Raw genomic sequence first — 15,117 nt, forward strand, 5'->3', positions numbered from 1 at the left:
ATATACAGGGTGCAACAGTATTACAACTACCACCTGAGACCCTGAGGAAAGTAGGGGAGGGTGGGCATTGGTCAAAGGGTACGGATTTAGGATCCCTGTGAGTAGGCCAGCACAGAATGACCCGAACAGTTTGTGCTTTAGTAAGGTTGGTTTCTGGTAAGTAGAGTTCCTAAAGATTATAGATATGCTTTTGTTGACAGGAAGCTTATTTTTTGGTGAAGCCGGGTATATTGTGGTAGGGTTGTTTTCCGTCGCCACCCACAAGAACAATTCACAACTCAGGGAGTCCAACCAATACAGACTGCCGATGGTGTGTGTCCCAAAGCTGGCTAAACCGGCTGTACCGGAAATAGACGTGGCAAACGACTGGATACTTCCTGTTCGCTGTGTTGACAAATGAAAGAGAGACAGCCAGATGGATTCATAATTTTACGATTAACTCCAAAGCTAACCCGGTTTTAACTCAGGTTAGCTATCTCATGCCTTGGCAGGCACCGTAGAAGGTAGTTAGCGATCGAGCCTTGCAGAGGTAATGGACGGGACTCGGCTGTTGTTCGTGTTGTTTGGGGGTGTGTTGGAGGTCTATTGTGGTGTGTCGGCTAACAGAGGTGGATCTCCTTCGTTTACTGATGAAATCCCATTCAAAATTAACTGGCCCGGGTCCGAATTCACCCTGGTGAGTGTTGTGCGGTTGTGTGATAGAGAATACATATAGTTTTTGTCATAGTTAACGTTAAATCATGGCTGGTTATTTATGATTTCATTGAAAAGTGAACGTTAGCTAGCTAGTTTTAAATGGTGATAAAGTATGTTAAGCTTAAGCCTAGCTAGCTGGTATTCCTTGTTATGGCTGTTGTCATATGACTGCCAACGCAGAAACTGACTATGCATAGTTTGCCTGTTATGACTGCTGCAAAGTAGAGCACTTACACAACATCTGACCCTAAATCTGTCCTTCCATAGCCAACCTCAGGTGCCTTCTACAAAGAAGATGACTTTGTCATCATGACAACAACAGAGAAGGAGAAATACAAATGTCTCCTGCCTTCCTTGTCAAATGGAGATGGTGTGAGTTCGAGTAATCCTTTTCAGTTTCACTCTTTACAACAATATTGCTTCTCACTTATCCTCCTGTCCCCCTCTGTGTCTGTTTGTCGTTCTGCCTGTCTCCTCACCTCTCTTTTTCTCTCTCTCCTCACCTCTCTCTCTCAGGATGATGACAAGGTGTACGCTGGTCCCACTCCAGGTGATCTGCTGGACCCACTGTTCAAAGAGAGCAGCTGCTCCTACAGAGTGAGAACTGAACCGTTTCACTTCTACTTCTGTCTAAATATAGGCTATATTGAGTACCACTGCAACACTAATAATGTCACGGTAGTGTGTGTCATGTACTGTGCTGTCACTTTCTATGGATAGGCTAACCACTGTCTCTTCTGGCATTTGTTGTGGTGTTAATTAATAGATTGAGTCATACTGGACGTATGAGGTGTGTCATGGGAAACATGTGAGACAATACCATGAGGAGAAGGAGACTGGACAGGTCAGTGGGAGATTATGTTACTTCAAAATTGGCATCATTATAACGTCTACCATCAAGTATGTTGCAATAAATAAGAAAACAACATGATTTTCGTGTTGATCTGGCAGATCAAAGTTCAGGAGTACGTCTTGGGAAGCATGACCAAGATGACAGAGTCTTCAGCCACTTCAGGAACAGAGATTGCAGAGGTAGAGAAAGTTGAGGAGATGGATCCCACGCCAGAAGCTGAGAAAGAGGTTGGTTGTTCAACATTCTGACTCATACACATAAATACATTTAAAAAAACACTTCGTAAGAATTCTTTGAACTTTGTCTTTTCTCGTTTTATTTCTCTCTCTAATCATGGGTCGCTATTTTGAAGGTTTTACTTGCTGTGATTAGTTTATCTACCTAAGTTGAATGTGCCGATTGACTCTGCTAAGCGATGAAAATATAAATGTTTCTAGGTTCCCACTAAAAACGTGGAGGGCCAGCTGACTCCATACTACCCGGTGTTGATGGCCCACGGGACGGCGTGTGTCCTGAAACAGAACACGCCTCGCTCCACCAACGTGCTGTATGTCTGCCACCCTGAAGCCAAGCACGAGATCCTCTCTATCGCTGAGGTCACTACCTGCGAGTACGAAGTAGTGGTGCTGACCCCTCTGATCTGTGCACACCCCAAATACAGGTGGGTAGAGAGAGAATGAGGTACACACCCAAAATACAGCAGCATACCACCCTTCACCCCACTACTGGCTTGCCACTGAAGCTAAGCAGGGTCAGTCCCTAGATGGGAGACCAGATGCTGCTGGAAGTGGTGTTGGAGGGCCAGTAGGAGGCCCTCTTTTCTCTTGTCTAAAGAAATATCCCAATGCCCCAGGGCAGTGATTGGGGACATTGCCTTGTGTAGGGTGCCATCTTTTGGATGGGACATTAAACGGGTGTCCTGACTCTCTGTGGTCACTAAAGATCCAGTGGCACTTATCATAAGAGTAGAGGTGTTAACCCCGGTGTCCTGGCTAAATTCCCGGTCTGGCCCTCATACCATCATGGCCACTTAATCATCCCCAGTTTACAATTGGCTCATTCATCCCCCCTCTCCTACGTAACTATTCCCCAGGTTGTTGCTGTCAATTAGAATGTGTTCTCAGTCAACTTACCTGTTAAAGTAAGAGTTAAATAAAATTACAGGTACCAGCAGGTCTACTGTAAACTGCATCCCAAACCTAACAAGTTCCCCTCATGATGTATTTCTCAACTATAAGTAAAGGGGACTACCTTGTTTGAAATGATATGGAGGCTTATATCTTTATCCCGTGGTCTGTTAGGTTCAAGTCCTCCCCAGTGAATGCCATCTTCTGCCAGGCCATGTCTGGTTCTCCCCTGCGGCCTCATAGTCTCTCTCAGATGGACCGGGAGCAGGAGGAGCTGCTGAAACCTCCCTTCACTGCCGCTGCTGCTGCCCCGGAAAGAGAAGTGAGAAAGGAGGGGGGGAAGGGGGGAAGGAGAGAGACTAGGGGAGGAGAAAGAGAGAGGGGGGAGACTAGGGGAGGAGAAAGAGAAAGGGGAGAGTGAGAAAGGAGGGGGAGGAGAGAGACTAGGGGAGGAGAAAGAGAGGGGGAGAGTGAGAAAGAAGACAGGAGAGAGACTAGGGGAGGAGAAAGAGAGGGGAGAGTGAGAAAGAAGACAGGAGAGAGACTATGGGAGGAGAAAGAGAGGGGAGAGTGAGAAAGAAGACAGGAGAGAGACTAGGGGAGGAGAAAGAGAGGGGGGAGAGTGAGAAAGAAGACAGGAGAGAGACTATGGGAGGAGAAAGAGAGGGGAGAGTGAGAAAGAAGACAGGAGAGAGACTATGGGAGGAGAAAGAGAGAGGGGAGAGTGAGAAAGAAGACAGGAGAAAAGGGAATGTTGAAGATAAGAGGTGATGGTAGTGGGGAACAGTGGTGAAAAAATTACCCAACTGTCATACGTGAGTAAAAGTAAAGATACCTTAATAGAAATTACTCAAATAAAAGTAAAAGTCACCCAGTAAAATACTACTTGAGTAAAAGTCTAAAAGTATTTGGTTTCAAAACTAAAAAGTATAAATCGTTTCAAATTCCTTATATTAAGCATATCAGATGGCACAATTTTTCATGTAAAAAAACAACAACGTACAGATAGCCAGGGGCACACTCCAACACTCAGACATCATTCAGAAACAAAACATTTGTGTTTAGTGAGTTGTCAGATCATAGGCAGTACGGATGACCAGGGAGGTTTTCTTGATAAGTGCGTGAATTGGACCTTTTCTGTCCTGTTAAGCATTCAAAATGTAATGAGAACTTTTGAGTGTCAGGGAAAATGTATGGAATAAAGTACAGCATTTTCTTTAGGAATGTAGTGAAGTAAAAGTAGTCAAAAATACACAGATACCCCAAAAAATGACTTAAGTAGTACATTAAAATATGTTTACTTAAATACTTTACACCACTGATAGGGTAATACAGGGTCATGATCAGAAGAACAAAAATGTGTATTCCTGTTGGACAAGTTCGGGTAAGTAGCTATTCCCACTATTTGATAACTGTTTTGTCTGTACTGAACACAACCCAGGTTTAGAAGCTGTCTGTTTAATGTCTTCTAACTAAACACCACCTCCCCTCTCTTGTCCTCCAGGAGGAGAGTACGTCCCCCATGAGAGAGGAGGCCTTCTCCTCTACCCATAAGCCCCTGGTGGTGGGCGGGCAGACCCAGGTTACCGTGGGAACCACCCACATTTCCCGTCTGACAGACGAGCAGCTGATCAAAGAGTTCCTGAGTGGCTCCTACTGTCTCCATGGGGTTAGTATGAGGCCTGCTGATAGGCTGGCGGTTGAAAGGGACACCTGCTCATTGTCTACAGCCACATATTGGCTACTGCTCATTGGCTGCTGTTGTTAATTCAATGTAATATTCAGTGCCTTAAGTATTTAGACCCCTTGACTTTTTCCACATTTTGTTACGTTACAGCCTTATTCAAAAATTGATTAAATGTAATAAAAGCCCTCAGCAATCTACACACAATACCCCATAATGACAAAGCGAAAACTGTTTCTAAGAAATGTTACAACATTTATAAAACAAACGCGTACCTTATTTACATAAGTATTCAGCCCTTTGCTATAAGACTCAATTGAGCTCAGCTGCATCCTGTTTCCATTGATCATCCTTGAGATGTTTCTACATCTTGATTGTGGTAAATTCAACTCCCACAACTCTTCATACTGTAGCCTCTGTCTGATGTCTAGAATGTGTGTTGCAGGGAGTGGGATGGTGGAAGTATGAGTTCTGCTATGGGAAGCATGTACATCAGTACCATGAGGTAAGGGTTCTTTACTTAGTAGCTCAGTAATGTTATATTTCCTGTAGACTGAAAGATGTTTTGGCTGGCTGGGTGCCTCGTGTATTTTTTGCTGTGTTAAAGTATCTAATATAGGATGATGAATTGATTTTCTCCCAGGATAAGGAGCAGGGGAAGAACATTGTGGTAGTGGGCAGTTGGAACGCTGAGGAACATCTGCTGTGGGCTCAGAAGAACGTGGCCCGATCCTACCAGTTCAAAGATGACGGGGTCCAGAAAGTCAAGTACGTCCGTCAGCTATACAATACGTTTATTTTTTTTAAAGATTTCATTGATCAGCACAATGTTGATGAATATTGGGGCATTAGGGGCTGGTGTCCTGGACAAAGATAAACTCAATGGAGAATATCAATTGAAAGGGCGTTTTAGTCCAGGAACAGGATTCTTCAGGGTCCAGGAAACGTGATTTTCTAATGACAACACATTGATTGATAGTCAGGATAAGGACTTCATGGTTGTTGTACTTCCTCTCCAGACTGGTGTCTCTCTTCTACGGCCACGGGGACGTGTGTGACCTGACGGGGAAACCCAGACAGGTCATCGTCAAGCTCAAGTAGGGGCTCTTAATATTCTTATATACAGTTGAAGTCAGAAGTTTACATACACTTAGGTTGTTAAAAGTCGTTTTTCAACCACTCCACACATTTCTTGTTAACAAACTATAGTTTTGGCAAGTTGGTTAGGACATCTACTTTGTGCAGGACACAATTAATTTTTCCAACAATTGTTTATAGACAGATTATTTCACTTATAATTCACTGTATCACAATTCCAGTGGGTCAGAAGTTTGCATACACTAAGTTGACTGTGCCTTTAAACAGCTTGGAAAATTACAGAAAATTATGTCATGGCTTTAGAAGCTTCTGATAGGATGATTGACATCATTTGAGTCAATTGGAGGTGTACCTGTGGATGTATTTCAAGGCCTACCTTCAAACTCAGTGCCTCTTTGCTTGACATCATGGGAACATTTTTTTAAAGTCTGGTTCATCCTTGGGAGCAATTTCCAAACGCCTGAAGGTACCACATTCATCTGTACAAACAATAGTACGCAAGTATAAACACCATGGGACCAGGCAGCCGTCATACCGCTCAGGAAGGAGACGCGTTCTGTCTCCTAAAGATGAAGGTACTTTGGTGCGAAAAATGCAAATCAATCCCAGAAAAACAGCAATGGACCTTGTGAAGATGCTGGAGGAAACAGGTACAAAGTATCTATATCCACAGTAAAACGAGGCCTATATCAGTAAAACCTGAAAGGCCGCTCAGCTAGGAAGAAGGCACTGCTCCAAAACCGCCATAAAAAGTCAGACTACGGTTTGCAACTGCACATGGGGACAAAGATCGTATTTTTTTGGAGAAATGTCCTCTGGTCTGATGAAACAAAAATATAACTGCTTGGCCATAATGACCATTGTTATTTATGTCTGGAGGAAAAAGGGGGATGCTTGCAAGCCGAAGAACACCATCCCAACCGTGAAGCACCGGGGTGGCAGCATCATTTTGTAGGGGTGCTTTGCTGCAGGAGGGACTGGTGCACTTCACAAAATAGATGGCATCATGAGGGACAGAAAATGATGTGGATATAGTGACGTAACATCTCAAGACATCAGTCAGGAAGTTAAAGCTTTGTCGCAAATGGACAATGACTTCCAAAGTTGTGGAAAAATGACTTAAGGACAACAAAGTCAAGGTTTTGGAGTGGCCATCACAAAGCCCTGACCTCAATCCTATAGAAGATTTGTGGGCAGAACTATAAAAGTGTGTGAGCAAGGAGGCCTACAAACCTGACTCAGTTACACCAGCTCTGTCAGGAGGAATGGGCCAAAATTCACCCAACCTATTGTGAGAAGTTTGTGGAAGGCTACCTGACACGGTGATGTAAGGCAGGTCCTCATCAGACAACAGGCCTATAAGCCCACTGCCGACAGTCTGAGCACTGATTGTGTGTTTCTGCTGCAACTCGGGCAGTTGTTGTTGCCATCCTGTACCTGTCCTGCTGGTGTGATGTTCGGATATACCAATCCTGTGTAGGTGTTTTTACACGTGGTCTGCCACTGCAAGGACGATCAATTGTTCTGTCTCCCTGTAGTGCTGTCTTAGGCGTCTCACAGTACGGACATTGCAATTTATTAGAGTCCATAGAAAGTCCTCTTTAGTGTCCTGTTTTCATAACTGTGACCTTAATTGCCTACCGTCTGTAAGCTGTTAGTGCCTTAACGACCGTTCCACAGGTGCATGTTCATTAATGGTTCATAGCATGGCAAACAGTGTTTAAACCCTTTACAATGAAGATCTGTGAAGTTATTTGGATTTTTACAAATTATTTTTGAAAGAAAGGGACGTTTCTTTTTTTGCTGAGTTTACATGATTCCATATGTGTTTCCATAGTTTTGATCTCTACACTATTATTCTAAAATTTATAAAAAATTCAAACACTTGAATTAGTAGGTGTCCAAACTTTTGACTGGCACTGTATATAGTGAGTCATCATTGGTGTGGTCTAGTAGGGTCTCTTAATATAATATACAGTACCAGTTTGGGCACGCCTACTCATTCAAGAGTTTTTCTTACTATTTTGTACATTGTAGAATAATAGTGAAGACATAAACTATTAAATAACACACATGGAATCATGTAGTAACCAAAAAAGTGTTGAAACAAATCCAAATGACTTTGAGATTCCCTCTGCCTAGATGACAGCTTTGCACACTTGGCATTCTCGTTCAGAACGTTTCATGTCACTGAATACACAGCTGGTCTCTGATTGAAGCCCGTCCTGTGTCTCAGGTGTAAGGAGTCTGAGTCTCCCCATGCCGTCACTGTGTACATGCTGGAGCCTCAGACCTGCCAGTACGTCCTCGGGGTAAGAATGCACACACACATCACTGTCGCACCATGTTATGGTTAAACCCATTCTTGCTGTTTTTACCGCAAGCGGTTGGGCGAGTCAGGTTTCCAGTGTATTCACTACACAAGGCAAATAAACATGATCAGGTTATTTTTTTCTCCCATCAGGTTGAGTCTCCAGTTATATGCCAGATCCTGGACACAGCTGATGAGAAAGGCCTTCTATCCATCTCCAGCTAACAGCACAGACAGAGGAAGCTGAAGAGACGGCGAAAAGGAGGGATAAGTAGAAGTAAAAATGAAGACGTTTTACTACATTTAAATTGAGAAAATGATGTGCACATCTAGTAAAACGTCTTCTTTGTTCTAGAAAATAAAGGACAGGGATTTAGGCAAAGATGTCCTGAAATGGAAGACTGGATGAACCAAGGCCCATGGCACTACTCAGGAGGTCCAGACTGACATGGACTTGGAGAGGAGCGTGTTGAACCCAGGGCCACAGCCCCCCTCTTCCAGGCTTAAACCTCCTATGTACTGAACCAACTCCATATTGCATCAAAAACGTTATGATAAACCTTATATGTGATCTGAGTTGGAAATGGGACCCTGTTCACATCACAAGGCTCTATGGACTGGACTTCAGATCTTCCTCTTAGTGCAGGTTAGTTCTAGTGTTCTCTGGCCAAGATGCCTGGACAGAACAGCCAATCATTCAAACAGCATCATCAGGATAACCAGCCTCCATGTTGTAGTTGAACACTATATATAAACCCCCAGTAAGTTATTGGGTAAATCACCAACATTTCGGCATCACTGTGTTCTCTTCAGGATAATGTCATGATTGCTAAAACCAGGTTATATAGACAACAGTGCAATTAGCGCAACCAATGACATTAGTGGAGTGTGTCATAATTAATTCTAATTAACTTAATAATTGAGTGAAACTGTTAAATAACATTGACTATCCAGTAGCAGCTAATCAACCTCTCTCCTCTCAAATAGACAGGCATTGAGCATGTTGCTCTACCAAGGAGAGGAGGTAACATTGAGATTCTACTACTACAAAGGGAGGCCTACTGGATATCCTCTATAAAAACATTGACCACTAATGGTCTGAATATTGACTTTGATCTCAGGCCCATTTTATGAACAAGTCTTATGAATGGATATATTCTTTCTACAGCTTATCAGCGTACACCCAATATGTTCCCCCTGTTGATTATGCATTATGGTTGAACCAAAAGATGACATTAACACATGTTTTTATGAAATGGGAACAAATATATATGTGAAATTGAATTGAACAATGTATGTTGGTGCTAATATATATACAATATTTGTTTCCATATGATAACAATAGCCTAATATATTCAATATGCTATATTTATTTATTGTTTCACTCAATTCATTCTAATTAACTTAATCATGACACCCTTCACTATTGTCATTGGTTGCACTAATTCCACTGTTTGTCTACATAATCTGGTTTAAGCATTCATGACATTACCCTAAAGGCAGAGTGATGCCGAAACATGGTGATTTACCCAATAAATGACAAGGAGTTTATATAGTGTGTGAATCTTTATTTATAGAGCTGATAGTTTATTCGCCGGTAGTCAGCACCTCTACATCAAATCATTTTCTCTGCTCATGTTTTTATACGTAGTTGGTTTTATCGGCAGCATTTTAACTGTATTTATTTGGGTTTCATTTCAGTTTGATTACATGCTTGTCCTTGACAATTATACGCATTTTTTTGTTTGTAGATACAGTATCTTCCGACAAAGTCCATTTGAATTTAAAAATATTTGGACAAACAATATCTGGGCATAGTAAGACTGGGGCTTTGGTGTCAGGGTTGGGGTCAAATCCATTTGTCAATTCAGGAAACTGAAATTCCAATTTCCTCATTCGAAAGCAGTAAGGAAAATTAGGATTTGAATTTCAGTTTCCTTCTGAAATTGACCCCAACCCTGGTTGTTGTTACGTTACAGGGTGATTGAGAGTATCTTATAAACTGATGTGCTGTGACTTCAATCCCCGGATCTTATCGACGAGCGCTGATGATTAACATTGGTTATGCACTAAATCAGATGTCATTTCTGTGGATTTCTAAATCTGGTGTGTTCTGTGGTTTAAATGAGGAATACACTGAAAAAATAAATAAAACTATCTGAACAAAGTTAGGTTGAAATGAATTCTAGTCATACCCCATGGTCTTGGATAGCTAGCCACAATATGATAACCTGATTGGTCCTCAGCTCTCAAACATGACACATTTAGTAAAAGACCAACTGATGCTCTTCTCTGAACAAAAAGTGACTTCTGTCTGATCACTGGTAGATAATGTGTTACAATAGATCAGGGGTTCTCAAACTTCTCAGTAACCCCTTACATTCCATGTATTTGAACTATTACACAGCTAGCTCACCTGATTGAACGTGTTGACTAGGTGAATCAGATGAGTTAGCTCAACAACATGGTGAAACGTCTGGGGGTTGAGAGCATCTGTACTGGACATCACTGTGTGACATGACAAAAGCTTGGACAGTGAGTTGCAGGTTGATTAGTTGACCACCAGAGGTCTCTTACTCCACAAGAGGTGTTTACCTTTGTGGATCTACAATAGATCTTCAATTTAGATATTTTCTTTGCCAGGAGCGCACTGGACACATTGCACTTGCAAAACATTTACTGATATCATAGAACATGTATGAGACTCACAAATACAGTATTATTATGACGAGAAAGACCATATAAATTGTACAATATGAAAAATGTCATGTCAGTGTAAAAAGTGATTCCACTTATTTCAGTAACATCAATAACAATATGGGATCAGTGCTGTTTCTCTCCCTCTGGACTAAGAGATCATCCATTTAATATTCTAAAGTCAATGGGGGTTATTCTTTACCTCTAACAGTTCAATACCACATGATATTCAGACAATTAGTACCGTTTACTCTCTGGTGTCTTGTGGTGATAGTCATATAATATTATAGTAACTTTTAGCATCCCTGATCTATGTGCCCAATCCCTCTCAAATTTCAGCATGGTGGCAGGGTTACACTCGAAGTACAGTATCTGATCAATAAACAAATCAATTCATGTATAAATCATTGTGGTAAGTTAAACTGAAGGTATGGAGATCTGATGCACCGAGGTGCTCTCAAAGTCCGGCAGAACCACAAGACTATGTTAGCCCACTGAACTAAAGCCTATTGGCATTAGATTGGCGAGCCAACACAAGTCTTCAGGTCTAAGTCAAGGTTATTTGTCAGTTTAGACTGAAGGGATCCAATCAATCATGGTGGTTAATCAGACTGAAGGTATGGGTATCTTATGGGCTGAGGTGCTCTCAACGTCCTGCAGCACCTCCTGGTGGATGTGATAGTGCATGGCAACATAGGACTTGTTGAACCCAAAGGCCTGGGAGGAGGAGGAGTTGGCAGCAGGCTGCAGACTGTTGGTAGGGGAGCCGGGTCCTGCAGAGGGGCTGCTGTTGTAGATACTGTAGTAGGGCTCGATACGGGTGTTGATGGGGGTGGAGGTGCTAGGGGGCCTGGGCTTACGCCCACCATGCCCGCCCGTAGCTCTTGGACTGGGGGCACAGTCCCGGGAGTGACTGGGTCCACAGGCTTGATCCACCAGTCTCCTTTGTGGCTTGGGTGAGAGGACATAGGCAGAGTTGGTCTCGTGGTGCGAGGACTTGTTACGGTTGACCTCGAGACTACCTTTACCCATGGCATGGAGCCGTGTCTTGTGCTTGCAGCAGAGGAACACCAGCGCCACCCATTGGAGGCAGCAGAGGACGCGCCGGCGAAGCCCGGCACTGTTGCGAGAGTACACGAATGGGTTGATGCACGACTTGAGGAAGATGAGCGCGAAACCGCACAGTTCGAACTGGTAGTGAGCGAAGCTGCTCTCTGGAGAGAGGACGTCCTGGGCTAAGGAGACGCCCATGGGGAGACAACAGAGAAGGACGGAGAACACAATCACCACACAGGTTACTACAGCCTTGGAGTCTTTAACTGTGGCCAGGTTGACCGTAGAGACGAGCTGGCAGCAGGTAGCTCCCTGGGCAGCCCCGGGTACTAGACCCTGGCTGGTGGGTCTGTTAGTGTAGGAGTGAGTCTGAATGTGTTGGAGCTTGTTGTAGGTCTGGTTGCGGTAGAGTGAAGGAACCTGGACGGCACACTGCATGCTCTCTATGCCGGCCGCCATGAGCGGGGGAGGGGGTTGTGGTAGCGGCGGGCGTGTGGCGTCTACAGTGATGACGCGGCACTTCCTCACCTGGGGACAGGATGGGAACAACCACTTAGCATAGAGAGACAACATGATATAAGTCATAACATTATTTTGCTTATAGCAAGTTATAAGTAATTAACTTATACAAATAATCCCGCAAGGGGTGGGTCGCTAATGTGATTTACCTGACACGAAATCAAATGTCATTCATCCATCTATCGATCCAATTCATCCATCCCTCCCTCTCTCTCTCTCTCACCTGTGCATTCTTCCTCAGCGTCTGAGCGATCATCAGGTAGCAGACAGACACCACCGCCACGCAGAATGCAAAGTCTGCCAGGTAGACATATAGAACCACCCTTGCAGGCCCACCCGTTAGGCCGAAGTGAGGCAGGCAGGGTCCCTCCTTCATGGGGTAGGCTCGCAGGGTGAGCAGGGCAGCCATAGTAAAGCTAGAGGTCCAGAGGAGGGCGGTGAGAGCCAGAGTACAGGGGAGCGAGGCCATGCGGTTGGGCTGCTGGCCCAGGACCATACGGAGCCGATGGAGGGCGATCACAGCTACCGTCTCCAGAGACATGATGATGAAGGCAGAGCTGGTCAGGTGGAAGGTGAAGCAAAAAGTCTTTGACACGCCACCCCCTCCTCCTGGAACAAAATAAAGTTAACTCTTTAGACTTTTGCAAACCTTCAAGAATCAGACCGGGGTTCAAATATTTGGAAAAATACTTTCAAATACTTGGATCATTTGGTTGAGTCTGTCTAGAGTGCTAGATGGGAACAGTTTGCTGTTTTGGGACTTTTCTATTGGTTTATTAAGCTAAGCGAACTCAAATAGGCACACAACAGAACAAGAATAATAATTAGGTGGGTGATTATATTCATCCTATTTGTGAATTAGAAAATTGTTTTTTTTTGGCATATACCAACTCCCCGAGAAAGCCTCGGAGAGTGAGGTCACGGCCAGGGTCAGCCATTATCAACTGCAATCCTGAAGCAATAAGGGCTAAGTGCCTTGCTCAAGGGTACATCAACAGATTTCACCTTGTTGGCTCTAGGATTCGAACATGCTCTAAAGCTCTAACCACAAGGCTACCTGCCACCCAAAACAAAAATCTATTAATTGGGGACAGACAGGGCCCAGTGTCTTAGCTGAAGCAAGAGACAAGAACTAAGTAAAGAACAGAAGGAAGTAAATATCATAGAGATCCTATGAAATGACTATAGAGGCTATGTTATAAATCCTCAAAGTTCCAGAATGGTATTCTATGGTATATACAGTCTACTGACCTGAGTCCAGGAAAAGCACCAATGCGAACATCGGCGCAGTCACGCAACATATAATCATATCACAGAATGATAAGTTCAGGATCATGAAGTCGAAGTTGGTGCGGAACTTGCGGAAGGCCGGGTGGAAGAAGGAGAGGAACACCACCAGGTTGCCGTAAGAACCCAGAAAGAATATGAGGATGAGGAGGAGAGAGCAGGAAGTGAGGGTAGCCGTGTGGATCAGGGCCCAGCCAGGGGAGGAAGAGGAGGAGGACCTAGAGGGAGGAGGAGAAGATGGCTGATACATATTCCTTACATTCCACACAAATGTGTCTTTTTCTTTTCAACCCACGCACCTCGGGCCCAGGCTGCTGTTGTAGGTGTGGTGGTGGCAGACTGACGGCAGACTGGTCACATTCATCATACACATAGGGCTGCTTTCCCAGACACAGATTAAGCCTAGTCCTGGACTAAAACGCTGTTTTAATGGACTTTCTCCATTGGGTCAGTAAAGACTGGAGAACAGCCTCACAGGTGTTCACATCATTTCACTGAACAGGATGGTGAAGGTATCTGCTGTCTCCTCCACTGACATGGTCCCCTTGGTCATGGGAAAGACCCCAGATTTCTACATAGAAACAGAGAAATCTGAGTTTATTACAACACCATATTATTACAATGAAAGACATGTATGAGGACCATTGTGAATGATAATAATTCTGCTCTTTCAATGGAAAAAGCCCCCCCCCCTTCCTGCCAGACAAGCACTGAAGTCTAAATAGGCTTAGGCTGAAGCAAGAGCAAACAAATCAAATGTGGAGCCTACACAGTAATCTAATCTAATCTAATCCTTCTATCATTATTGTCGAGGGTTTTACATATCTGTTTAATATGATTACACAATAGATTTGGATAGAATGATAGAATATGGTTGAGCTTACGACGAAAATATAGGAGCTGCAGCTTTTGTGTAGGACTATCGATAATGAAAATGTACATGGAATTCTAAAATGATCACATTTACTTAGTGAAACATACAGGTTTACCGCATCTGCATTTATCTGTATGTGCGTGTGAATGCTCTGATGCAAAACGATTTCAATACGATAGTCGAGTCATCATGGTCATTTGATCATGGTTATGAAAACCAATACAATACTCAAGGTGTTGCTCTCCATCCAGCCACCACCACAGCTACAGGCATTAGAAAAAAAACGAACTATTCCTTCACAGATAATCAGAAGCAATAAAATACGATACTTATATTCTGTATGCAACCTAATATTGCGGTTTACTTGAAAATCATAAAGACATTGTCATATTGATGTGAACGCTAATAGAGAAAAAAAGACGCGAAAATAGACATAGGCCTCATTGTTATACAACCAATAGGTTACATTTTCATATTCGGAATTGGCAACTTACCGTCCGCATGCATTAATATATACACAGTTAATAACATACATGTAGTACCAGTACCAACTTACCGTCCGCATGCATTATAACCACAAGCACTTTTATTCACAATATATCATTCAAAAAGAGCGTGTATTTTATTGTCGATGTGATGTATCCATTTTTGTTTTATCCGGGAGAAGACGAAGACCGGGCGCAGTACATCGGTAAGACGTGGGATATGACATATACAGTACTGGGCGCGTTCCCCTACCTAGGTGTTGCTGACGCATGCCAGATCTTACCAGGCCTGGATAGGTATTTTACATGTCATTTAACCACATATTCGTTTCGGTACTGGTACTACATGTATGTTATTAACTGTGTATATATTCGTGTCACTATTTCTATTTGATGTTTGTACATCTTTAACATCAGCGCTTGCAGGTACCAG

General features: G+C 43.3%; 2 protein-coding genes across 2 annotated transcripts; one reads left to right on the forward strand and one right to left on the reverse strand.

The window, feature by feature from the left end:
* Positions 1-338: 338 nt before the first annotated feature.
* LOC124038648 (endoplasmic reticulum lectin 1-like) lies at positions 339-8,046 on the forward strand. Its single transcript, XM_046354748.1, has 13 exons — positions 339-676; positions 964-1,068; positions 1,213-1,293; positions 1,463-1,540; positions 1,648-1,776; positions 1,987-2,210; positions 2,851-2,998; positions 4,181-4,345; positions 4,806-4,865; positions 5,004-5,128; positions 5,380-5,457; positions 7,695-7,770; positions 7,923-8,046. Exons 1-13 carry the CDS (start codon positions 533-535, stop codon positions 7,992-7,994), a joined length of 1,485 nt encoding a protein of 494 aa, XP_046210704.1. The 5' UTR covers positions 339-532; the 3' UTR covers positions 7,995-8,046.
* Positions 8,047-8,384: 338 nt separating this feature from the next.
* Positions 8,385-14,895, reverse strand: gpr75 (G protein-coupled receptor 75). The gene is made up of 5 exons (XM_046354747.1): positions 14,756-14,895; positions 13,625-13,896; positions 13,290-13,543; positions 12,262-12,647; positions 8,385-12,047 (listed from the first exon to the last, which is right to left on the reverse strand). Exons 2-5 carry the CDS (start codon positions 13,696-13,698, stop codon positions 11,073-11,075), a joined length of 1,689 nt encoding a protein of 562 aa, XP_046210703.1. The 5' UTR covers positions 13,699-13,896; positions 14,756-14,895; the 3' UTR covers positions 8,385-11,072.
* Positions 14,896-15,117: the final 222 nt, after the last annotated feature.

The sequence above is a fragment of the Oncorhynchus gorbuscha genome, linkage group LG06, assembly GCF_021184085.1.
Source record: "Oncorhynchus gorbuscha isolate QuinsamMale2020 ecotype Even-year linkage group LG06, OgorEven_v1.0, whole genome shotgun sequence".
In the NCBI taxonomy this organism is placed as follows: domain Eukaryota; kingdom Metazoa; phylum Chordata; class Actinopteri; order Salmoniformes; family Salmonidae; genus Oncorhynchus; species Oncorhynchus gorbuscha.

Excerpts from the sequence above, each read along its gene's own strand:
- gpr75 (XM_046354747.1), bottom strand. The coding sequence starts at position 13,698 with ATGTGTATGATGAATGTGACCAGTCTGCCGTCAGTCTGCCACCACCAC. Across the intron at positions 13,544-13,624 it reads AACAGCAGCCTGGGCCCGAG|GTCCTCCTCCTCTTCCTCCC; the intron begins GTGCGTGGGTTG and ends TCCTCCCTCTAG. Across the intron at positions 12,648-13,289 it reads GGTGCTTTTCCTGGACTCAG|GAGGAGGGGGTGGCGTGTCA; the intron begins GTCAGTAGACTG and ends ATTTTGTTCCAG.
- LOC124038648 (XM_046354748.1), top strand. The coding sequence starts at position 533 with ATGGACGGGACTCGGCTGTTGTTCGTGTTGTTTGGGGGTGTGTTGGAG. Across the intron at positions 1,777-1,986 it reads CGCCAGAAGCTGAGAAAGAG|GTTCCCACTAAAAACGTGGA; the intron begins GTTGGTTGTTCA and ends AAATGTTTCTAG. Across the intron at positions 2,211-2,850 it reads TGTGCACACCCCAAATACAG|GTTCAAGTCCTCCCCAGTGA; the intron begins GTGGGTAGAGAG and ends GTGGTCTGTTAG.